At 39.2% G+C, this 27,330-nt stretch overlaps 1 protein-coding gene across 7 annotated transcripts in view; it reads right to left on the reverse strand.

Moving 5' to 3' along the window:
• pard3bb (par-3 family cell polarity regulator beta b) overlaps positions 1–26,954 on the reverse strand; it is a 256,531-nt gene extending 229,577 nt beyond the window's left edge. For all 7 annotated transcript variants that reach the window (XM_060876753.1, XM_060876749.1, XM_060876750.1 and 4 more), the window contains exons 1-3: positions 26,646–26,954; positions 25,717–25,883; positions 10,343–10,444 (exon numbers count right to left, since the gene is read on the reverse strand). In XM_060876753.1, coding sequence (XP_060732736.1) covers positions 10,343–10,444; positions 25,717–25,833 — 219 coding nt within the window. In that variant the 5' untranslated portion in view covers positions 25,834–25,883; positions 26,646–26,954. The remainder of the gene's footprint in view (positions 1–10,342; positions 10,445–25,716; positions 25,884–26,645) is intronic.
• Positions 26,955–27,330: the final 376 nt, after the last annotated feature.

A 27,330-nucleotide genomic window follows, 5' to 3' on the forward strand; every position in this document is an offset into this window, starting at 1 on the left:
CATCACCAAACATTTTTATTTATATTTTCTAAATCTCAAATGTTTTTAGATCAGAATTACATCTTGTCGGATTTATGAACACAGCAACAAGGTCTGGAACATTATATACTATATGTGCTATGAACATGTTTAGGGCACTGATTTATGTATTTCATTTCTGAGCCCTGCAGCTAAATAATTAAATAAATAATAATAATAAAAAATAACCCACACAAAAAAAGTCACCACTTCAAACTGCATCCTCAACCAGGACATTATGAAAGTACAAGATTTCCTTTCTGATGTACAAATGTCTCCTGAAGCTGTGGAACACACAAGCCTATGTAGCAGTCAAACTGTGACAGATTGCAAATCTTTCACACTTCCATAGAAGCCAAAGCCCAGAGTCACAGACTAGCACTGAAGCCAAGAGCAATAATGAATGCACTGAGAACAAGAGTGTGGTGGGTGAGGGCTGTCCCAGTCTGCCCTCCACAGGTTAGTGTCCTCTTTGCCCTAACACACACATTCAGTTCATCCGTTAATTACCAACCATCAGGTGTGTTACACAATGAAAACAGGAAGCTTTGCTCACAGTGCTGCTCTAAGACTAGGACTGAAAAACTCCTAGACAAATGTCAAGCATCTATAAAAAAATATTTTGTAGAGGGTTAATGGTTAGTATGGTGCCTTAGTGTGTGTGAGCAATTGTGTCCTGCAATGGGTTTGCACCCGGTTCAGGGTAACCCCAGTACCCTGGTATAAGCACTAGGCTTCCCGGGAAGGAGAAATGTAAAGATGGATGGATGGATGGATGTGCGTACATGGATGAATATAGATGGATGGAGGGAGTATAGAAGTATATAAGACTGGGTGGATGGATGGATGGATGGATGTATATGGGTGGATGGATGTACAGAAGTATATAAGGGTGGATGGATAAATGCATGAATGGATACGTACATGGATGAATATTGATGGATGGAATATAGAAGTATATAAGAGTGGATGAATGGATGGATGGATGGATGGATATGGGTGGGTGGGTGGATGGATGGAGTATAGAAGTGTGGATGGATGTAAGTAAATGGATGAATATGTGTGGATGAATGTATAAAAGTATATAAGGGTGGAAGGATAGAGGAATGGATGTACGCACGTACATGGATGAATATGGATGGATGGATGGATGTATAGAAGTATATAAGGGTGAATGGACGGATGTAAATGGATGAATATGGATGGATGGAGTATAGAAGTATATAATGGCAGATGGATGGGTGGATTAATGAATGGATGGATGGATGGATAGATAGAAGTATATAAAGGTGGATGGATGGGTGGATGAATATGGATAGATGGAATATAGAAGTAAATAAGCTTGGATGAAAAGATGGATATGGGTGGATGGGTGGAGTATAGAAGTATATAATGGCGGATGGATGGGTGGATTAATGAATGGATGAATAGAAGTATATGAGGATGGATGAATATTGATAGATGGAGTATAGAAGTAAATACAGTAAGGGTGGATGAAAAGATGTATATGGGTGGATGGATGGATGTATAGAAGTATTTAAGGGTGGAAGGGTGGATGGATGGATGTAAATGGATGAATATGGATGGATGGAGTATAGAAGTATATAATGGCGCATGGAAGGGTGGATTAATGAATGGATAGATAGAAGTATACAAAGGAGGATGGATGGATGTACATGGATGAACGTGGATAGATGGAATATAGAAGTAAATAAGGGTGGATGAAAAGATGGACATGGGTGAAAGGGTGGAGTAATGAATGGATGGATGGAAAGAAGTATATGAGGGTGGATAGATGGATGGATGGATGGAGAGAAGTATATAAGGGTGGATAGATGGATGGATGGATGGATGGAGTATAGAAGTATATAAGGGTGGATGGATGAATGGATGGAGTATAGAAGTATGTAAGGGTGGATAGTTGGATGGAGGGAGGGAGGATAGAAGTATATAAGGGTGGATGGATGGATGGATGGATGGATGGATGGATGGAGTATAGAAGTATATAAGGTTGGATAGATGTATATAATATATAACTAGCTACTTTAAGATAAATCAGTTTGCAATCTAAAGGCTGACAAAATGCCCTAACTATGGAGTAAAGTGACAACAGAAAAGAATCTGCTCGACCCTCAGGACATCTCATTTCTGATTTCGATAAATGTTCCCCAAAGACATTGATAACCTGAAGTCCAAGAAATCAAGCAATCATTCTCTCAGCTGTCAGTCAGAGCGACATGAGGGCTCATCATCATGGGCTCCGTGAGCTCATGTATGTGGAAGGAAACATCTCTGCCTCATAGCTGGCATGCGACTGGAGAGAAAGAGCTAGAAACTAAGTATTTTTTTTTTTACTAATCAACATTATTAGAAAATTAAGAAATGTTAATATTTTATCCCAAAATACACATTATAGAATGTACAAATTATTGAAGGTAGCAATTCTAGAAACAGATTAACTACAAGTGTTAATACATACTGAGATTTCTTCATTTACTGGGTACAGAAAATGAACAATATTTCTTCTTATACTTAAAATGATAAACGACAGCCTCCACTATTCATTTGGTCCACGTCATTGTGAACAGTTTGTTCATTTTTCTGCTAAACCATTTACTGCTCATTGAGTAATGCAGGTATTTGCTTAATGAGACCTACAGTAAAGACAAACCAGAAAGCCTTTACACACCACCAAATCCAAATATCTGAAGGAATCACTGGTGCAGCCTCCGAGCGCTCTACATAAAACAAGGCTATGAAGCTAAGAAAGTTCATTAGAGAAATGTGCTACATGGAGAAACCATGTTCCTCTGCTAGTGTGAAGACTCCCAGTTTAAAATCACACAGAGTCACAGACAGTCAAGGTCCGAAGCAGGGACACTGCAACACATCAAGGCAGAAGTAAGAAGCAGACTGTCAGAAAAAAGGAAAACACTATACATCTCTTCCACCGAGCAACACATCATGTCACTTTTCAGTGAAGGCGGTTTAGGCTCCACAAGTACAAAGTAATAAACCCATAGATGACCTTGGGGCTAAGCAGAATTATTAATAAATAAATAAAACTACAAAAAATGGACTAAAATGACAAACGACATATCTATCTATACTTTACCATCAGTTGTATACTTAATTAAGCAATACTGCTAATATTAAGACAGTTTTAAAGTAGTATTTTTCAGATGTAATCAGATCATTGAAATCATTAAAATACTAAAAGATGCTGATAATGAACAACAAATGAACTACATGTCAGACAACTAAAAAAAAAAAACAACATAAGAACTATATTAGGAACAAGATTTGATGGCGTTACATTATGTAAGTTAAAGCTGCTTGGCAGGAAGATGACAGATTAAATGTCTACGACTGGGCAGCATATTGCCATAAAGATGTCATGAGATATGGAGTGCTAGAGATTTTGCTGTGTAGGAGAAAAAGAGAAAGGAGAGCGAGAGAGAGAGAGTCAGAGAGCGAGAGAGAGAGGAGAGACAAACAGAGGGTGAGGAGAGACATTGAGGGAGACAGTGTGTGTGAGAGAGAGAGAGAGACAGTGTGAGAGAGACAGAGAGAGACAAACAGAGGGTGAGGAGAGACATTGAGAGAGACAGTGTGTGTGTGTGTGAGAGAGAGACAGTGAGAGACAAACAGAGGGTGAGGAGAGACACAGAGAGAGAGAGAGTGTGTGTGTGTGTGTGTGTGTGTGTGTGTGTGTGAGTGTGAGAGAGAGAGAGAGAGAGAGACAGACAAACAGAGGGTGAGGAGAGACACAGAGAGAGAAAGTGTGTGTGAGAGAGAGAGAGACGAGAGTGAGGAGAGACTCAGAGAGAGAGTGTGTGAGAGAGAGACAGACAGACGAGAGAGAGAGAGAGAGACAGACGAGAGAGAGAGAGAGAGAGAGAGAGAGAGAGAGAGAGAGAGAGAATGGGAATAAGAGTGAGTGAACGAACAAATGCATGCGAGGGCAGAGGCTGTGTATTAGCAGTGCAGTGAGGCGAGGCTGGGTGATTGATTCGAGCCCTGGCCAGTCTGCCTGCCTGGCCTTAGCCTATGATGAATGACTCAGGGTTTTAATTAACCTCCTGCACACACATCAATATTATTCAAACATGTTACTCCCTTTCTTTTCGCCTCCATTACACGGTAACCTTTAAAACACAGCTTTAGGGTGTGAAAAATTGTAAATACCCCATACAAAAAAGTGGAAAACATAAGTTCAACATTCCTTCTTAGTGAAGTTTTCAGAAAAGTGTGATGAAGAGGAGCACTAAATCTTTGCTCTAGAGGGCAGTAGAGAGCAGAGGCTCATGTGGTTGAGCTGTGATTAGATGCGAGACTTGGCTGAACACCAGCAGAACAGCACCACAGCCTCATAATCAGCTTTGCAGCACAGACCTGGATGAATATTCAGATTTCATTTTCAGCTCAACTACTGCTGAGAAACTGGTTTCTATGTAGCTCATTATGCCCACTTTTTCAGCTAAATATAGTTAAAAGCTTTGTCAATTTAGCACATTCAGTGTGTGTGGTGATCAATCGTAAAAACATGCACATCGCCCTCATTGTTTGGGTTCTAATATATATTCAACCAATGATTACATTCTGAATCATGAGAGCCACATAATCCTAAACACTCAGATAACTAAGCACAATGTTTAACAGTCTAGCTCACTTCTAAGTACCAAAAATGTGATTAATATTAATACTAAGTATTAATATCACAACATGAACTCTATATACATGGGATTTTTCAAGTTATGTGATGTTGACTGACGACACAAATCATGTGCATAAATACAGGACACGGCACACTGAAATCATCCTGTCAACATTTGCAGAAAATTGTATTGTTGTATTAAGGATGTTGACATTAGAGGAGCTGGAAATGCCTTTATTGATGGGATAGTATAATAAAAAAAACAATTTAAATTTTTTTTTAAAAAGTGACCTATTGTGTTTAAATTATTATTATTTTTTTTTAAATCCTGCAATGAATGAAGTATATAAGGGTGGATAGATGGATGGATGGATGGATGGATGGATGGAATAGAGAAGTATATAAGGGTGGATAGATGGATGGATGGATGGATGGATGGAATAGAGAAGTATATAAGGGTGGATAGATGGATGGATGTAATAGAGAAGTATATAAGGGTGGATAGATGGATGGATGGATGGAGTAGAGAAGTATATAAGGGTGGATAGATGGATGGATGGATGGAGTAGAGAAGTATATAAGGGTGGATAGATGGATGGATGGATGGAATAGAGAAGTATATAAGGGTGGATAGATGGATGGATGGATGGATGGAGTAGAGAAGTATATAAGGGTGGATAGATGGATGGATGGATGGAGTAGAGAAGTATATAAGGGTGGATAGATGGATGGATGGATGGATGGAGTAGAGAAGTATATAAGGGTGGATAGATAGATGGATGGATGGATGGATGGAGTAGAGAAGTATATAAGGGTGGATAGATGGATGGATGGATGGATGGATGGAGTAGAGAAGTATATAAGGGTGGATAGATGGATGGATGGATGGATGGAGTAGAGAAGTATATAAGGGTGGATAGATGGATGGATGGATGGATGGAGTAGAGAAGTATATAAGGGTGGATAGATGGATGGATGGATGGAGTAGAGAAGTATATAAGGGTGGATAGATGGATGGATGGATGGAGTAGAGAAGTATATAAGGGTGGATAGATAGATGGATGGATGGATGGAGTAGAGAAGTATATAAGGGTGGATAGATGGATGGAGTAGAGAAGTATATAAGGGTGGATAGATGGATGGAGTAGAGAAGTATATAAGGGTGGATAGATGGATGCATGGATGGAGTAGCGAAGTATTTAAGGGTGGATAGATGGATGGATTGAAGTATATACGGATGGATGGATGGTGTATAGAAGTATATACGGGTGGATGGATGGATAGATATGGGTATATATGTATATATAAGTGGATGGATGTATATGGATGGACAGATATATGTACTGTAAAGACCTGCTTTACTGGGAGCCCAGAATGCAGTCAGACGACTTATAGAATATTTGAGCCATTAAAGGATTTTTTGCAGCACTTTCATGGTTAAAAATTCTCTTTTCTTTTTAGCATATCACAAACAAACTCAATACACAAGATAATATTTTGCTGTACACTGATTTTAACTTCTAAACTGAAAGAAATGAATGATGGTAGCTTCTAATTTTGACCCCTTTATAACTAGCTACTTTAAGATAAATCCGTTTGCAACTATGGAGTAAAGTGACAACAGGAAAGAATTTGCTCGACACAAATCATGTGCATAAATACAGGACACGGCACACTGAAATCATCCTGTCAACATCTTCAGAAAATTGTATTGTTGTATTAAGGATGTTGACATTAGAGGAGCTGGAAATGCCTTTATTGATGGGATAGTATAATAAAAAAATAAAAATATGACCTATTGTGTTTAAATGTTTTTTTTTTTTTTTTAAATCCTGCAATGAATGCTGTTCAAGTCTGGGAATCTCATTTGACAATCATACTTGTATGTAACTGCTGTTCTGTCAGGACCTCTATATACCGATGAGTGATGAAACAAAGACATGTCAACGCAAAACAATTATTTTACAATGAAACCTTTCTATCTTGATGAGAGTGGCCTCTTCCATGATGACTCCTCCCTCTATCCACAGCACAGAACTGCTCGCTGACCGTCGGATGAGAAGGAAAACAAAATTATGTAAATTAGACGCTACTGACTTCACAGAAAGACGATGAACGTCTACGGGGTCAGAGCCGTCCGTCGTATTAACACCAGTTGAGGGACTCGTTCCGTGCAGAGTTTTCCAGAATCAACGCATATTGAAGCTGTTTTGCAAAATTTGTGCTGTAATATACTACATGTTCACCTTTTCTTTCATTTGTCTGCCATGCATCAAAGTTGAGGAAACATTTGCCTGTGTGTACAAAGGACACAAGTGTGTACGTGACAGCGGTGTTCTCTCAGCCCACAGGCAAGAAGAGATGGCTTGTGTGAGAGATGACGAACAGTGAACCGAGAGCCAACACATTCCATGCACTTCCTTACGACAAAACCCTGTAAGTAACAGGTTAGAAAAGAAACAACTGGAGGCTTCAGGGACAACACAGAGGGGACAAAAAACGAGTACGCCTGGAACCGTGTGCTCTTTTCTATGCTCGAAGCATTTAGAAAGAACAAAAACCTAAGCGTGTACCACAGGCTTAATCTGGCCCCAGCATGGCTTGTTTCTCTAGTAACGTCTCCCCAGAAATCAGCGTTAAATTCAGAGCTTGACTTTCATATTTGAGCATCATTTGGCTGTGTAAAAGACTTGCAATCTCTATAATCTTTATAGATGGCGTGTGAGGAAACGTCTGTCTGTTTCAAAACGCGGAAAAACAATAAAGCAATTATCCTGAAGAGACCATAAAAAACACATTTACACAAAGAATGGGGGTGTGCGGCTGGGAGGGGTGATGAGTTCCTGAATCAACAGGAAATGCTAATGTTGGCTGTGACATTTGGGAAAGTTGTCGTCATGGCAACGTCGCCGCAGAGAAAGTGCATTCCACATCCCATCATGGATTTATGAGCTAATTCCTGCTTACACAGAATCCAGGCACAATAGCTCATGTCTGCGGCTGAGCGCAGCTTGTGTGTGTGTGTGTGTGTGTGTGTGTGTATGTGTGTATGGATCACTATGAATAATAAACCAATTAATGGAAATACGTAGTCGATAAAGTGAACGTTTTATAATTTGTTTCCATCTTTTTGTTAGATGAAAAGACTTATGAACAAATGCCTTATGAAATGAGACCTCTTAAATAAATACAATTCGAATGTAGTTTTATGTCAACATGACAGCCCTAGCCTTTAGTAATGTATTTTTATTTAAAGTATATGAAAGTTTTGAAAAATGATGCAGCCTTTAATTATATGCCGTTAGAGAAAGCAAACAATAACAGTAGTCTGACACATTTTGTTTCATATTACAGACAATCATGAGGCAATATTGTACTCAACACTTTGTTGATCTGGTTTGAAATTTTTTACAGTGATGCATTTGATGCTATTGGCCTGCTTTATATGTCCCAAAGAATCATATGTTCCTCACCTTCTCTAGCGTTCTAGTAGAGAGTTGGCTGGTGAGTGAGAATTGGCACGTAACTTAAGAACCTCTTAGGGGCTTTTTACACCTGGTAACTTCATGCGTTTTCTGTGAACGGATAGCTATCCGATCGTAAAAAGTCCAGGTCTAAATGCCCTCCAAAACGTTTTCAAGATGGATATAAATCCGATCGTTCAAACCACTTCAGGAGGTGGTCTGGGATGCATTTCAGATGAAACTGGACAGGTGTAAATGAATGTGGTTGTTCAAGCCACATACGTCAGCGCTATACTCCTACCAAACGTTAGTACGTCACTCACAAGTGATCTTTCACCCCGGTGTCTCGTTGGGTCTTAAAATGCACTGCTGCCGCCAGCAAAAATGCAGCAAACAGTAAATGCTGTTTTTTGTAAGTTTTTTCGTCTTCTTTTTGACTGCATTCTTAAAACCGCATACACCAAAGTGTGTCCCATTTCAATTACCCCGGAAATGAGGTAAAATATATTTGCATTTTTGGGAGTAGAAAATTCGGATTGATTTCCGATTCGCCAAGACGCATTTATGTGGCCTAATGTAAATGGAACAGTTTTAACAAATCAGATAGCTATCAGATCAGAGACAACACATGAAGTGACCAGGTGTAAAAAGGCCCTTATTTAAACTGAAAATCTGATATGATTTTTAGTCGTTTTATACATGTATAAAACAGTCCTAATGCTAGTTACATAGTGTCTGCTTAAAATTCATTAGAGCAATTATCTTTATTTTGTGGATATCCTAATATATACAGTGGATATAAAAAGTCTACACACCCTTTCAAAATTGCAGGTTTTTAAAACGTAAAGACAAAAATCGCAACAACATAAATGTCCGAATTCTTACATCTTTAATGTGATCTTCCAACAAACAAAGATCCAGAGGGAAAAAAGAGATTGTGTTTGATAATTATGAACAATTTAAATGAAAAAACCCCACAACACCCTGATTGCATAAGTCTGCACACCCTTTCAGAGTTAACCGGTCACAGTCAAAATAAAGCCTGTATGTAAATGGCATAAACTTGCCATCAATTAAAGTGATTGTGATTAAAAACCTAATCAAAGTCAGCTGGATGCTGTAGTATTTGCTTGAATGTTTGGGTTGCATTCTACTGAGAGCCGTGGGCCACGAAGAGCCACTTGCCTAAGAAATTTTGAGGCTTTAATTAAGATATAAAGACAATGTTCTGCACCATTATATTAAGAAACATGCTTGGAAGACTAAAAAGCAACACATGGGATCTTAAGCATTCAAATATATACATATGATCATGATCATATCAAATGGCATCTGTTCTAAAGGGTTAAATGAAATCCATGTTTCCATACTTTAAATTCAAGTTTGATACAGTATGTAGTGCTAATAGCAGATAGAAAATGCTTTCGCACACTCACGTGTTTACGAAGCAATGTTGTAGCAATGCACACAAGCAGAAAGGCACATCCTGTTTCCTTCACTTCTATTAATTAGCATGGAGATATCAAAAGCTTTGCATGCGATAGGCCATCTGAAATATGTATGAATTCAATTAGGAGGAAAATGCCCTTTGAATTATCGACTTAGTGGCCGAGTTAGAAGTACAATAAGAGCAAATACAGAGAGAGGAGACAAAAACACTCAGGAGGATTGCTGCAGAGAGCACTTGAGGGAAGATAGCTCATGCGGCCACTGTACTTTTTTGGTTATAAATATGACTGAGGTCTACATCAGCATTTGGAAAGGTTCAAATTTCCATATGAAACTAAATTCCCTAGCAAAAGGTATGCTATATTTCCATAAATTACTATACAGTAGGCTTCTTTAAATGTCGCAGGACAATTTTTCTTCTTCCATTTTCTCCTACTGTGGTCATGTCCAATTCCCAGAGTGGTGCATTTCTCCATTATCACACCATGGCACACCTCACTCCAATGCTCTGAAGTCATAGTTCTGGAGGCCAAAGTACTGCATTATTGTTGTACATCCCAGTGTGTTTTCAGAAAAATACAGCTGAGAATACTGCATATTCTTTTTGATGATGCTGGAAGTCACTGGGTTCAAACACAGGCACTGGGTTCGGTACTTCTTTACTGAAAAGGTTTTTTTTTTTGTCAGCACAGGGCATGTTTAGAGTGCCGTGTCCCAAAGCGGAATTATTTTACTCAGAGTTCATCAGCCTTACCTTGTCCTTGTCTTCCACCAAATCCGAAAGCACATCATCAGGATCCAGAATTCCCCCGTCGCAGTACTCGACGTGGTGGGTCCGTACCAGGAAGTCACCCTCCTGCAGAGAACAAAGCTTGGCATATAGCATCACACAAAGCACACAACACACCAGACATGACATCAGCCTTATCAGGTCTCTACAAACACTTCTACAAGGCCTTCCTTTGGTGCTATCTGATACCAAAAATCAAAGCCTTCTGGTAAAAAAAAAAAAAAAAAAGTTTGAGCACTTTATAAACAAATTAAAAAAAATAGAAATCTAAGGGAATGTCAATGAACTTTGTACGTATAAATACATTGTCGGAACTTTGACGTCATAACTAACCGAAAGGGCCCTGTTATGTGATCCAATTTAACATGTGTTTGGAGATATGAGAAAGAATGGAATGGGTTTCTGCTTAAGACCACTTTGGCTTTAAATCTGAATATAGATACAGACAGTTGCCACTGCTTTACTTTTCTAATGTATAGATAGCTTAGTTGCAAAGTTTACTTAAACTAGCTTGTCATATATAGACTTAATGTACATCATTTGCACAGGTTGTAACAGTTGATGTGTATTATGCAAATGAGGTCATTGATTATTATTAAATAGCTAATAAAACATTAACCACGTGTACAAAACTGTAAGCTCGACTTGACCCATCTCATGCTAGAGGTCCACCAAGAATAATAAAAGTGAAAGCTTGGCTTATTATAAAGCTATATGACAGCTCAAACTCGGCACAAATTCTTATTAAGGAGCATGGACATGGCTCTTTTTGGTTCATGTCAGTGAGAGGCTGTTAACTTTCCACCAATTAGTTTTCACCAAGTTTGAAAGCAAAAATGTGAAACTATAGATTCAGCTTTGCCTTTACCGCAAAATACATAGATAAAAAGTCTCTGCAGAGCTCATGCGTTGACGTGCCCTACTGAAATTCTCAGCGGAAGAAGCAATTAGCTGTAACAGTACCATATAAACATGTGCAGTCACTGCGGTGCATCATTCCATAATACTGAGCCATTTTATTTACTAGCAAATCACAGTCATACACAATCCACCACTCCCCAATTAACTTAAATCATGAAATTAACAGATACTTTCATCTAGTTAGTTATTTAGTGAAATACTTGCTAGTAAGACTGACCATTTGTTGGTTAGTCATGACTTTCGGCTGACAGACGAACCGAGAGCCATTGCAGCCAGCAGACGACACCTTGAAGGCTTAGGTGGAATTTTTTCCAATAGGCAGACCTTATTACAGAACACAGTATGTCTTATAACAAGACCAGCTGGGAGAAAACATGATCCCTTAAATCTGAACAGTCCAACTGCAGCACTAAACCTGAGCGATATGGAAAGAAATACAGGGAAAAAAGAAACACACAACACCATAATAATAACTTTACCATCCAATTTTCTTTCAATCTCTGCCCTTGTTAGTACTTGCATGTTAATATAACACTTAAATGCTCAATACAGACAAACGGCCATAACATTAAAACCACCGATAGCTGACGTGAATAACATTGATTACCTCTTTACAAAGGGCCTGTCAAGGGGTGGGATAGATGTGTTGATTTGATAACGTGTCGGACGCAGAAAAACTGGAAAGTGCAAGGATCTAAATGAGTTTGACCAGAACAAAATTGTGATGGTATATGACTGATCAGAGCATGTCTAAATCTGCAGGTCTTGTGGGGTGTTCCCTGGATGCAGGGTATTAGTATCTACTAAAAGTGGTCAGAGGAAGGAAAGCCAGTGTACTGACAACAGGGTCATGGACTACCAAGTCTCACTGATGCACATGGGGAGTAAAGGCTAGCCCTTCTAGTACATTCCCACAGAAGATCTACATGTAGCACAAATTGATAAAAAAGTTCATGCTGGCTCATTGTGCCTATGCTGACCCCCTGACCTCCACCAAAAGTACCCACAATGGTAATGGGAGCATCAGGACTGACTCATGGATCAACGGAAGAAAGTGGCCTACTCTGCTTATGAGTCTGCTTCAGCAGGGAAGACTCCAGGTGTTGACATGGCCTTTAATTTCCCCAGATTTTAATGTTATCATTAAAACATCTGTGGGATACGCTGGACAAATGCTGTACAAACGTCTTGTTGACAGGTACCACATCACATGCATCTGAACTCAATGGGTCAGATCAGTTTTGGTGGCACAAGGGGAACCGTGATTGGCAGGTGGTTTTATGATATGGCTGATCATTGTGTATGTGGGCATTTTATAGCTTTACAATTTTCCCTTTACTGGAACTAAGTTGTTCAAGCAGGATGATATCCATGTACACAAAGTCAGGTCCATAAACACATGGGTTGCCAAAATTAAAAAAAAAAAAAAAAAAAAAAAAAAACCTGACCTCAACCCTACTGAACACCTTTGGGATGAAGTGGAACTCTGACTGTGTGGTAAACCTGCTTGTCTGACATCGGCGCTTGACTTTAGAAATACTCTTGTGGTTGATTCAAATTCAAGTGAAAAGCCTTTATAAATGAGTAAAGACTGTTAGAAAAACAAAATGGGGGTTTACCTGTGTGCTAAAGAAACCCAAAGGGTATCTTTAATTTCCTTCTACAGTCTGATAAGCATGATTCTAGCTTATACACTGCACATGATCTCCCTATCCAACCACGTTGCTAGTGATCATTAATAATAAATATTAATGTAAATGAGAGTTCTCCCATTTTATTATGAATACAAATACACTGGTGATGTCAAGTACAATATCAACTTTAGCTTAGAATTTTATTCATGGAATAATCAATTAAACATTGGTTGAAGGTCATGAATCTTTTCTACAAGGGTTTAATTTGTTTACATTAATAAACAAACAATAAGGTATGGTAATATATATTCGATATAGAACGACAGAATAGTAACAGTTCAACAAAGTGAAATACAGCTAAGCAAAAGTTTAGGAAACATCTGGAAGGTTTATTTCAAACTGAATAGAAACAACATCTTTGTCCTCGATCAGTCGACGCATTTACTACCACAACTGGACTGTGTTTGCTAAGCACACAAGACCTCAGGGCAACTCACTACTTACGTATCTCCCTACTGATGCAAAACCAATTTGAACATGTTGGTCTTATTCAGAAAATAACAGGCTTTTATACATCAGAGAGAATCAGCAGGTTTGTTGTGTAATTACTTGGATAATATAGAAACGAGTCACATATATAACACAACATCTTTCTCTGGGTTGAACTACAGGTCAGATTTCACAAACACACGCTGTGTTCCAGATCATCTGATCCATGAAACGCTGGTGATCCCGTGCTACGAGCCACCTCTGAGGTCGACCCTATGCACGGTTACACATTAGTATTGCCTTGTACAACTGGATGTATTAGAACATGCAGTGACAAAACCACTCTGGATTTTCAGGGAAAAAAAAAAAAAAAAAATGCACAAAATTACATATTATTCATAGCTAGAATTCTGATCATTAATCACACATGGATGCTCACTAACAAGAGCAGCAAAATAATCCTTGATGAGTGATGAAAAAATACTGTATGGAAATACTGGTATTTCACTGTACTTGGACAGACAGACTGAGACAGATTCCCAAAGCTTGCCTCAAACAGAAAATGGCAGGCAGCTACTCAATTCAGAGTCACGGACACAGTAACAGTGATCGAACAAATGACGTTTCTCTTGGTGTCAGAACATTATCCTGGGCAGGGTTGTAGTGGCCCCTGAGCCAAACCCAGGATCTCTGGGTGAAGAGCAACAGTACACCCTGAATGGGAAGCCGCTTCCATTATCGACACTCGTACCATTAAATGTAAATAAGGTTACACAAAAAGCTGCATTAAAAGGAATATTAGAGCTGCTAAAAAACATTTTGCTGTCACATTTGATGCTCTATAGATGCCTATGGGACGTAATCATTGACTTGAGAATTTAGATTTCGAAGCAAGTAATTCACCAAGAATAAATAAACGTGCAAAGAATATGTTTGTAGAAAAATCTTCCTTTAAACAGGGACTATGTTAAATATGAGCATAATATTATATTACATTTTTACTTGGTGTCAGTATTTTCTGATGGAAATTCTAACGTGAGTTTAACATTTCATCAAGCATCACATATCAAGTTAAACAAATGCTTTGCCCTTTTAAGACACTTGAGACGATCTATGTTTAAGAACACACTTCATGAACAGATTTATTTAGGTGCACCCTTTTCTTTAATCTGAAGCGTTGGCTTTAACAGCTTTAGTTGGTCTGAAAAGAAAAGCCAAATTCTCGAGGGATAACTGGAATTTCTATTGCAAATCTGTGTAAATATGCAGAAATGTTATTTATAAAATCGACTATTGGCCACCAACTTAAACGGCACAGGGCCATCCCACAGCTTAGACCAGCACTTTGAATGTCTTTCTCTACAATTGTTTCCAAGCTAACAAAAGCTTTATAAAAAGAAAAAAGAAAAAAAAAAAGTAGACAGTTTTGCAACATAATTATGTGTCATGTTGCATAACTGTGTCACAACAACGTTCCTTTTGGGGTAATTCAGACTGTATTTTCTTGTTCCTGTATTTTCTTGAAGCATGTTCTGGAATTTTAAAGATTATGCTTCTTTAAAAGAATCTTCAAAATACTGATTAAAAAAAAACCTGATATAAAGTATGAAATAACGAGCATCAAAAATTACCGTTTTTAAATCATCCCAGCAGCTGTAGTAGATTTTATACTGGAGTAAAGCGATTATAACTCAGCCTTATTCTTTTCAAGTCAAGTACCCATAAACTCGAGCCCTGAAATTACACAATTCATATTTATTCAGAACCTTTTGGGTAATAATGAAACTTTAGCCCCAAGTTCCTGCATACACTATATAGAAGAAGCCAATGCAATAGAATCATTAAGAACAGACATTTTCTCTAACAATTCCCTTTTAAATGTCTCAAATAGTCTGTCTTGAGCGACTCTATCACACAGAAGACCCCCATGAAGTGACAAGCGGTACAGAAGTCACAGAGAGGCTCATATTGTCCGTCTGATGGTTACATGTCAGTATAGAGTCGACGCTACAATAAGGCTCATTTCCTGCTCTATGACAAGTGAATCAGGCCACGTGTGTAGGAGCAAGCATGTAATGAAATGATGGAAATCTGCAGAACGCTCGTCGAGTGGCACGGCTCCGTCTGTATTTGTGACTGTGCTTTTGTCTTAGATGTCAGGGGTCCATTACAGAGCCTAACGTCATTACCGCACTCGTAACAGAAACGATGATGATAATGATAATGATGCAATAAGAGATGCTGTCCATCTCAGAGAATGATCTCCCCACCTTCACATCGTATCCCTGCACTTTCTGGTCAAATATGAAAATACCAATTTTCATCTGAATTGGAGTTTAATAAACACAGTGATTTTTTTTCCCCCTGCCTCATTTTCTGTTATGAGCTACAAAATGGCCTGAATGAAATGAGATACTTTATATGTGGTACAGCAACAAATGAAATTAACATTTGAGAGTCGCTGTGTGCATGTGTGCATGAAAGAGAGAGAGAGAGAGAGAGAGAGAGAGAGAAAGAGATAGAGAATAATCAGTAGTTAAATGATGCTAGCAGACACAGGAAGAATCCTGTTCAGAAACACGTCTGGTTGTGCTCCAGCACAAGCTGTCCAGCAGACACCCACTGCTCATTAGGAAGCCACACACACACACACACACACACACACACACTTTCCAGGCCCAGAGGCATAAAGGAATTGTTATCATATCTATAAAAATATACAGAGCTAAAGGCCAGATTGCATTCGGCCTGTGATCCAGCCACACAGGAATGTTCACTCAACCAGAAGCGAGGATATCAAATAACACACACATCAAATTACTGTTGTTATTGGTGTGTGCAAGGAATCAATCACATTCTATAGATCAAGTATGCACTCTTACTGTGGTGAAGATCTTATCACCTTAGCCAGAGTTAACACAGAGTTAGTGTTCCTCTAGTTAGTGCTTCAATGTTTGGTCCCAAAGTGCAGCCTAGATCTCATGTCATTTCTCAATGGTCTAGTCAAGTGCTTCTGGGGGAAAAAGACTGACATGAGTGACAGTGTGCTTCTCACTCCAATTTCTCTCCCTCTTATCGAATCACACTGGTTAAGATTCATTAGAGGGAAATATCAAAAATTCGTACTGTGGGCCCCGTCATGCCAACGTTCCATATCTGAAAAGTTTCTAGACACTTTTATATACATATATATATATGTATGTATGTATGTATGTATGTATACACACATGTATATATACTGTATATACACATATACAGAGTATATACACACACACACAAACACACACATATGTACGTACATGTGTGTGTGTAAATTCAAGATTTATTGTCTTGCGAGTTACCTTTTTTCCCATTTAAAATGTCTTTTCAATTAATGTGGCATTTGAGTTGCCTTGTATGTGGTAACTTGCAAGTCATAATGTTGTCACTTCCCAGCACTTACAACTTGCAAAGTCAGAAAACGTACTTGCACGTCAACTTCGGTTAGTCTTCTAAACTGCTTGTTCCTTCCCTGTTATATGAAGTGAAATCAATGCTGCTCACAGCATAAGAAAAACAAACAGCTCTTCTTTCCTTATACTGCATGTAGCAATTCAGCTTGAAATGTTCGTGTTTTTTCCCCCTCACACTGTAGCATGAATGCAAACTAATACCTCAGGTTGTTTAAACTTTATGACTTCACTATTATAGCATTAAAGCTATAATGAACTCAGAAATCATGCTGACTTGTAAGAAAGGACATCACACACTCTGGTGTCACCCAGATGAGGATGGGTTCCTTCTCAAGGTTCCTTCTTCTTACTTCTATGTTGAATGAGTCATTAATATGGTCTCAGTCATGGAAAATAGGAAGTAAGAAAAGATTCTCTTGCTCTTTTCCTAGGAGCCAGCAGTAAAAGACTGTAGTCACTTTTGTCACAAAAGCAGAACTGCAGCACCAACCTGCAAATGCAAATCATAAAATTGTACATCACTTCAGGTTGGACTTTTTCCCCTCTAAGATGCAGTATGGATGTTCCAATACAGGAAAAGTGATGAGTGATACAGAAAGCATTAACGAGCATGAAGGGCATAGATATTTTCGTCATTAGTTTCTCAAAACAATAATAATCATCTCCAGAACCATAATGCTTTGTTGCCAGATCTCCTCATGTTACTAACTACTAAACAGCAGTCTCCCTCCATTTCATATCCAAATAACAGTGGGCCTGGTTTCCTCCAGATACCACGTGCCCAGTTTGGAACTCTTGTGAGCAGATGCTTAACTGACTGTGTTGCTGCAGGGAAGCACACTAATTGTTTTTTTTTGGGGGGGTTGGCTGTGAGCCAGGCGTTTTGATATCATCAGCCGGTCTCGCTGCCAGCTCAGCACTCGGGCAGCAGGCATTCCTGAGCATAATGAAAAAACAGCAATGCAGCTCCAGCCTACGTTCGCCTGAGTAATTAAGTGGCCCTTTTACGCAGCCTGATAACTTCCTGAATGACTCCCGGGTACTTCCTCCTCTTTCTCTTCTCGAAGCTTTGGCCTGTGTGCTCACTACCTCTTGTGATTTCACTGATAACACACACACACACACACACACACACACACACATTTCCTCCTCTCCCTTAAACCTTCTCAAGATTTATTAGCTTAGGTCAGGGGTGTGGGCAGTTTGAGTTATTTAACATACCAGATTCAACACATTACTTAAAGTTGAAATGTATTTGTGCTCTAAATTTAGTGTGTTAGAAGAGGGAAAAAAAAAAAAAAAAAAAAAAAATTATTTTTGTAGGGCATTCCAGAAACTTGACTGACGCTTCAGATCTGGGGCAACATTGGCCAAAGATTTCTCAAATGTTACCAAATCTATTGACTACACAGAGTTACCAAGCCCTGGAACATTCTTCAGAAGTTTGGCTCCACATCATAGGTCTTATTTTTTTTCCTCCAGCAGGACACGAACACTCCTGGATCACTGGAAGGACCTCTATTAATATTTCAGAACAGTGAATTAAAACGAGATGGAGTGCAATCAAGGGTTACAGGAATTAGAAAGCAAACCCCCAGAGCTCTAATTCTGCTCTTTTAAAGGCGTACGAAAGCCATTTTTAAAAAAGGAGTGAAGATTAGTGCGACTATATCTAGGCCAGCACTTACTTCACTTTAATCCTGGATCACATTAAACGCATAATTACGCCAATGCAGCTATAAATGTCTTCAATTACCATAACACAAAAATGAAGGGTTCAGATTCTGAAAGACTTCAGCAGCTCAGGATGAAACCGGAACAAGATCATGGGGAACTTGAACAGAGCATGATGGTGACTTTAAAGGAAGGGGTCAAACTCATTTTTGCTCTAATTTGCCCATTATGGAATAACAGATTAACACTTTCATTTCAAACCACTCAAAATTTATTTGGAGGACAATATGATACTTAAAACTAAAGTCTCCCCATCCATCTATCATTTATTACACTGCCACTTGTAAATAAGCTATCTATGCACTTCTGGTTAGATGCTACTGTAACTGCATTTCATTGGCTCTGTACATGTACCTTGCACAATGACAATAAAGCTGAATCTAATCTAATCTGTTCTGCTTATTCTACACACGGTCACCTGGGAGCCCAAAGCCCCAAGGCAGAGGACACCCTGGATGGGTTGCCATACCCCTGCAAAGCACGATCTCACACACAGCCATTCATACAGTACAATGCAAACAAATTAGAGAATACCAACATCATGTCTCTGGACTGGAGAAGAAAAACCAGAGTACTGAGAGAAAACCTCTGCAGCACAAATGAGAACATGCAAACGCCACACAAACAACAGAAGAAACAAATCACAAGGCTTTTATAAAGTCCATAATGAACACTGAAAATTTCTTGCACCACCAAACCAGTACAAAACTAATCCAAAGGATGAGCTAAGAGGACGGGTTTGTAATCCAGGATTTCATACAAACTAAACCACAATCTAATACTCAAATATGGACCTAAAACATCGTGCTTGATATGTCCACACAAAGCCTTGCCTGCTTATTACACCCAGTTAATCAATTTAAAATGTAACAGCCTCTCATTAAGACTAAGCTGCTAAACATTTACGGCACAAGATGGATTCATTAATAAGTATGGGTGTAATTACAGGTCTCCAAGACTTAATAAGATAAAATGAAAGCATTAAGAGCAGACTAATATTCAGCTAGCTGCAAAATGTTTTCAAAGAGCAGAGTCACGTTATAGAACAAGCAGGAAAATGATAAACCGCGTAGACCTTAATGTTATTGCCGTGCGTACAGCTGGAAATCAGCCTTGATGAATTGAGGAGCAGAAATTTCATTTGCAACAGACTATCAGTAAACTCAGTAGAGCAGCATACACATCAGAGACAGAAACCCCATGTATGCTCTAGAAAACAAAAACACAAAGATTCCATGACAATTTTCTTTTTTTTTTCTTTAAAAACAAATGAAAATTTGTGAAAAAGTGATATTGAAAGTCCATAAGAAAAAACTAACAAGATAGTACTGAACACATGACTAGCAAGTGCATATTAAAATACCACCGATTGGCCGTAACCTTACGACCACTGACCGGTGAAATGAATAACATTGATGATCTTGTGACAATGTCATAGGGTGGGATATATCAGGCAGCAAGTGAACAGACAGCTCTTGAATTTGGTGTGTTGAAGGCAGGAAATATGAGCAAGGATAAGGATCTGAGCGACGGACACCGCAGCCAAATTGTGACGGCTAGACAAACGAATCCGAACGTCTCCAAAACAGCAGGTTTTGAGACATGTTCATGATATGTAGTAGTTAGTACTAGTAAAAGTGGTCCAAGGAAGGATAAGCAGTAAACCAGCAACAGAAGAAGTGCTACTATAATAAAGTGCTGGCTATAATAAAGTCAGCACAAGGGGGATCTAGAAAGTACTACGCAGGTGAGTTCTAATGTTATGGCTGATTGGTGTAATATGAATATGAATATATAAATAAATAAATATTAAAGCTATTAGCTACATCACTTCACCAAGGGATGTGTGTTTAATTTCACAGACCTAGTTCATGAATTAAAATAAACTAGATTTGTAAAGTTCGTCGTGACAAACTTTGATGTTGGCTTTGACGAGGCAAGTATTTGTATCACATGCCCATGTTGTGCAAAATTTTTTATTTTCACGTGACGTCACGTGACATCATCAGAATACACATGAGGAAGTTCCCCTCATTGTTCTGAGTGTTTTGATATGTCACATGTTGTAAAAAGTTTTTTGATTTTGCATATTTTGGGGGCGGGGCTGCGGCACAACCGGAAGGCCAGTAAGTACACCAATTTAAACCTTTGTTCAGAGTCTCACCCTAAAGGAGCTGGCCGAGTTTGGTGTAGATAGTTCAAAAGCTTGCCGAGTTATAAACCTCCAAAGTTTATAATGGGAGTCTATGGGGAAAAAGGCCACTTTGAGACCCGGTACCGGAAGTACTGGTACTCGGATCAATTAGAAAAGTAATAGCAACAAACTTCAGACCAGGCTCTACAACATATCCGAATTTGGTGCATGTGGCTCGAAAGCCCTAGGCCGCATTAAATTTGATAAATTTTTGTCTAAGCTGAAATAGGAAAACAGAATGTTGGCTTCTACAAAGCCAACATAATAAATAAAATAAAAAAGGGCTAGTTTTCTGAACAGTTAATAAAAACACAGGCTTGTAGTACTAGCTGAAGACTGCTTCAACATTTGATTGTAAAAACTGGTTTGATTAAAGACACTTTGCACGATGTTCCAACATTAACCAACTGGAGCATGTTAATGGCTATAGAGTGTGTAAAGAAATCTTTAATTTTGGTCAGAAATATGATCGCAAAGGGTAAAAAAGCCTTTTGCAAGTGTCTAGAAATCATAAAAATGATCGGAGAACGGAAACTGTGGAGCTGGCGTTTAAAACATTTAGCACATTGCATCCAGGATGTTCACTTTGTGTTTGTTGGATGAAATATCAAGAACACGTGGCACATACAGCTTTGCCCTTTTGCTCTGCACCCAAGTGTGATTGCTATGCTTAAACAAACTGCACCGAGACGGAAAATACACCAGGGTTTGATTCAAACTAACTAAACCGTGCGTGTAAAAGCATCCTTCAGCACAGCACCACTCAACTTCATCCGAAATGCCAAATCGCATTAGCACAGTATTTGTTCCGACATTCCAATTAAAACACCTTTTCTGAATTGTGTTGCATTTCACAGCAAATTGTTAACGGTACAGGAAAAGGATAATTTCACTGTTAGCCATAAACCTGATAGGACGTTATTAATAACAGGATCAATTGTCTCTGACCCGAACGATCCACTAATGCAATCAGCACATTATAATCATGTAGAACCAATCAAAATAGTACATCATTGATTACTGTCCTTCAACATCAAGTACAAGTGCACACAGGTGACGTGCTCTTATATGGGAGATGAGTGATGATTCATTTAAAATACAGAGAGAAAAACAAGCTGTTAGCCATAAGGTTGAAAACGAAGTACAAAAACACAGCAAAAAAACACCAATGGAAGTGAGCTGGAATCAGTAAGGAAAAATGCCACGCACAGCTATTTCAACATTACGACCCTCTCGGTCTCAGGTTTAGTTTCAAAAGGTGATGAGCAGAAATGACTATTTATTTATATGTGCTTTTAGATTATGTTCTCCATTTCTTTTCAACATTTTATTTCTCTATGAAGAATATCACATGGCCTGTACAGTGTGTCCTACAATAAAACATCTCTTTTTCCCCCCCACACACACACACACATCTCCCACTAAATGTTGGTATTTCCAGGGGGGTGTGTATTGAATTTGAAAATTTGGCCCCATGTCGAATCTAATTGATGATCCCTGGTGTGCATGCTTCTGAACCATTTTCTGATGTCTAATGACATGTTTTTGTGGAACCGCTACATTAAGCAATGTATTATTCATTGTAAAAAATAAATAAATATTTTTATTTATTTTTTTTTTTTTTTAAAAAAAGCCACGTCTTCAAAATAAGTTTTGAACAAACAGTTAACAGTATGGAAGCTCGGCACGGCTCCAATCAAACTGCCAGTCTAACGCAGTACAATCAAGCTCAATGTATTCTACAGAAACACTCCCGTACCTACATGACTGTTATACTACATTTATTTATACCATTTCATCTGAGGCAGTGCAACATTGTGAGCTTTATCTGCTGCTGACATATTAGGCAGAAAAACTATTTTATTTACTGCAACAATCATGAGAAAGCTTCTGCAGTGAGTGTGACAATCTAACAAGTAAGGAATAAAACACAATAAGGCCTGTTGTTATAGGAAGATACTCTACAATGGGGTTGTGTGGTCCAAGTCAAAGCCTTTGGAATTTATCTATCTATCTATAAATAAATAAATAAACAAATATAAAAAAAAAAAAAATATATAGTAAAAGTTATGTTAGAGAAATGTACTAAGGTATGTTGTTAAGATATTTTTTAATATCGCCTAACCCAAATCCATCATGGATTTAAACACTTAAAAGACTGCAGCGAAAAATAAATAAATAAATAAATAAGTAAAACTGATTGCATCTTCTCACAGAAACGCATGCACGCAAGCATGACGCCATGTGACGTGACATGAAAGAAAAGCCACATTAGACTTATTAACAGTATTAATGAAGCCTCAGAAGAAGGCTTGGAGATATTTGTTACTGCTCGTATAAACACACACACAATATATACATGTATATAGACTCTTAAGGGAGCAGAAAGTGTAATGAAAACAATATTTCACTTAAGATTGATGTTTGGGTGTAGCCTGGACTGATGGATCATACAGCACCATAATGTTTCCCATCAAAGATAATGTGCAAAACCAGCAGCAATAATAAGGTTTCTCAGTTGAATGTGTGTATGCTTGCGAGAAAGCGAGAATGAGAAGGCAGTGAGCAAGTAATTTGTGTGCCTCTCTGTATGTGTGTGTGTGTGTTTGTGTGTGGGTGTGTGTTTGGGGGGGTGAAAAGGGTGAGAGAGAGGGAACATAGGAAAGGAAAAGATTAAAATTAAGTCGTAGCATGTGTGTAATAGGTGGAGTGAAAAAAGCACTATTGGGTTATGTGGGAATGCAGTCTATGGTACGCAAGTGTGTGTGTGTGTGTGTGTGTGTGTGTGTGCTCTCTCTGTGACCTTACATAAATTAGTGCTCAGTACAAACTATCTTCAAGGGCTCACATCAGACTGTCCTGTAAATGGAGCCCAGGAGATAAAAGCCAATCACTCCACTCTAAACAGATCCATCCATCGAGTCTGAGTCCAACTCATACATCCCCAGCCCACACACAGAGTCCAAGTCCACAGGGAAGAACAGTCAGTACGGACCATATAACACACACACACGCACGCACGCCTGGGCACATGATGGCACAGTGATGATGATTTATATAGTCCCTTATGAAAGCGCTGAAGAACTGAAACCATGATGGAAACAGAACACAAGTCTGGTACAGTACAGGTGGGCTCTCCTACATCACACACACACACACACACACACACACACACACACCCATTTCATTTCATTCATTCATGCAGGAGGAGTGCAATACTAGCATACAAACCCCACTGCAAGCACACAATCTTGTTCCCCCTGCATAATTTAAGCATGTGGCGAGTAAACCACACTGTGCAATACAGAGTAGCCTGGCTCAGCCTTAACACAACACACCTGCATCAGCAAAAAAAAAAAAAAGCATGACGGCAGCCGTTCGCACCATCAGTCAAATTGCCACCTCTAAAGACAGAGCAATAACGTGAAATATTGCAGGCTGAGTAAGTCTCGCAGCAATCTACGATCTCATTTCAACTGGTGCCCTTACAGGGATCCAGGATAAGGTGCCGATCGGTTATTAGAGCCCAGACCACAGCCAGATGCATGTGAGAGAGAGAGAGAGAGAGAGAGAGAGAGAGAGAGAGAGAGAGAGAGAGAGAGAGACAGACACACACAGAGAGAGAGAGAGAGAGACACATAGAAAGAGAGACAGAGTGAGAGAGACAGAGAAAGAGAAACAGAGAAAGAGAGACAGAGAGAGCGATTAATTCACCTTCTCATAAGTTTACAGGAATGAAAGAGGAGTAACTTCCTCTCACATTGCTGTTATTTAAATAATGGAGCCAATATACATTTCAGTAGCATCAGGCCAGATTCGCAGGGTCAGAGCTCTAAAGAGAGAATAGCCCATGCCCTTTATCCTCATTTAAATTCACAGGGTGAGAGACAATAAGTTGTACGCACCCATAACATCCCTCCTCTTACATTACTGCAATCTATTCCCATCCAACTGCACAGTAAGCGTGAACCCCGTGGCACGTATTACTACAAAGAATAAAAGGTCAACGTTATTTAAATTCAGATGCTGAACAGAGAATACCGTTTCACTTAAAAGGTCCATTACTGGTCAAATGACTGATTAGGTTCTAATTGAAAAAATGACTTTCCAGTGTGAAGATGTCAACCTTCTAGGAATTTTGGACCTCCAGTAATGGAATGTAGACTTTACAAGCATACATTAGCTGGCATACATTTATTCAAGCCCCTAGCCTCAAGAAAACCCGTCATAATATTCTTTACCGTGTTGCTATTAAACTCTCAATTCTGATTTCTTAGGTGTTGAGGTTTTCTAATATCGGCTAAGGGAAGAAGTGGCTGAAAGACAGACAAATCATAGGTTTATACTAATATACTCGTTCTAATGTTATGGTTTCTATAGTAACAACATTTCCAGATACGTCTACGGCGGAAGTGCCATATAAAGAATAAAAAAAAAATAAATAAATTGTAGTTGACAAGTTGAAGTTTTCTGTAAAGAGACTGTTTACTTCACATCGATGTAAGCAGAGTCAGGAGTTTGTATTGGTCAGTAAATATTCCGTCGTCAGTACAGTAGGCATTACGTGTCGTTTCTAAGCAACATGACAAGCGTCTAAAACACACCGGCTTCTATTTCTCACTCATCGCTGTAGATGCTACTTCTGACAATGTGTATGTTAATTAAGACAGATTATAAACAGAAATCCATAATGGATTAGATTTCATCCGCCTACTTAAAATCAACTCAGTATGATTTTATGCCAATGTGTGTTGGCTGACAAAAACTTTCTTACCAGAATAAACATGTAAACCCATAATAAGGTCCTAAAGCGCATCTTAAACAGACAATGATGTTCAGAATTACATTGTATCACAGGCAAAGTTTAGGATCAAGTATCATCGAATGAATCCCTAATGAAAAGTGTTGGCTTACCTGTTCAAGCAGTTTCCTGTATCTTTGTGTTGCTTGGTGAATGAGGTCTCGGACGGTCCAGCCTTCTTTACAGGGTACCACCACACCGGTGCGTCCGAAAGTGACCGTTACCTTCATCTTTAATCAGAAAAGGTGTGAAATGATCTTGTACCGGGATTAAACAGGAGCTGCATTCAGAAAGACACACTAGTGTTCAGTTGTGTTACCATCAGACCAAGTTTATTTTTGTGTTTATTTATCTCAACATTCAGAAACAGACAGAGAGACAGACACAGAGAGAGACACACAGAGAGAGAGACAAAGAGAGAGATAGAGAGAGTGAGAGAGAGAGAGAGAGAGAGAGAGAGAGAGAGAGACACAGAGACACAGAGAGAGAGACAGAGAGATAGACAGAGAGAGAGAGACAGAGAGAGACAGAAAGAGAGAGACAGACACAGAGAGAGAGACACAGAGAGAGACACACAGAGAGAGACAAAGAGAGATAGAGTGAGAGAGAGACAAAGAGAGAGATAGAGAGAGAGAGGGACAGACACAGAGACAGAAAGAGAGAGAGAGACACAGAGAGAGAGACACACACACACAGAGAGACACAGACACACAGAGAGACACAGAGAGAGAGCGAGAGAGAGAGAGAGAGAGAGAGAGAGAGAGACACAGACACAGAGAGAGAGAGAGAGAGAGAGAGAGACACAGAGACACACACAGAGAGAGAGAGAGAGAGAGAGAGAGAGAGACGATAAACCCTAAGCTATGAGATAAACCCTAAGCTATGAGATAAACCCTAAGCTATCAGTCCTCACTACTTTATAAACATGAATTAAACTTGTTTTCTCAAACACACATCAACACGGAGCAAAGCTTTCACCACTAGACCTGTTTTACATTAGTGTTGTGTTCTTTAGCTGTGCTGAAATTCGTAAAGCGCTTACTTTGTAAAAAGATGGAGAGTCAGAGTCAGTGAGTCAGAGTCAGTGAGTCAGAGCGGCTTATAGCGGCACAACAAACCCTTCTGATCCGCGCTGCTCGGCTTTACACCAAATATCATCCTCTGTGATTCGGCCTTTGGGAAAAAGTCCAACTGTCCCATTCACACCAACCCAAACACGTGTTTACAAAAGGCTCTCATTAATCTCGGCTTTGTTTCTGCATGAATATTTCCCTCTTTCCGCCATTCCGCTGTTCTCCCTGAACCTCCTCCGCCGCCGCGGTGCCAAACTTTACTGGGCCGCGCTGGAACTTTCTTAAAGGGCCAGCACACATTTTACTCCTCCAGCCTACGCAATATATACATTCAGCCCTCATTCAAGGGTTTTTTAATTAAGATTCTGACGTCATAAATTCATCAATAATTTTGCAAGATATCTGCAAAGTTTATTGTGATATTAATGCACAAAATATATGTATAATTAAAGTATTTGCTAGGGGGGGGACATAGTGGCTTAGTGATTAGCACGTTCGCCTCACACCCCCAGGGTTGGGGTTCGATTCCCGCCTCCGCCTTGTGTGTGTGGAGTTTGCATGTTCTCCCCGTGCCTCGGGGGTTTCCTCCCCCGGTCCAAAGAAATGCATGGTAGGTTGATTGGCATCTCTGGAAAATTGTCGTGTGTGTGTGTG

This window comes from Tachysurus vachellii, chromosome 8 (assembly GCF_030014155.1).
Source record: "Tachysurus vachellii isolate PV-2020 chromosome 8, HZAU_Pvac_v1, whole genome shotgun sequence".
NCBI classification, from domain to species: Eukaryota; Metazoa; Chordata; class Actinopteri; order Siluriformes; family Bagridae; genus Tachysurus; species Tachysurus vachellii.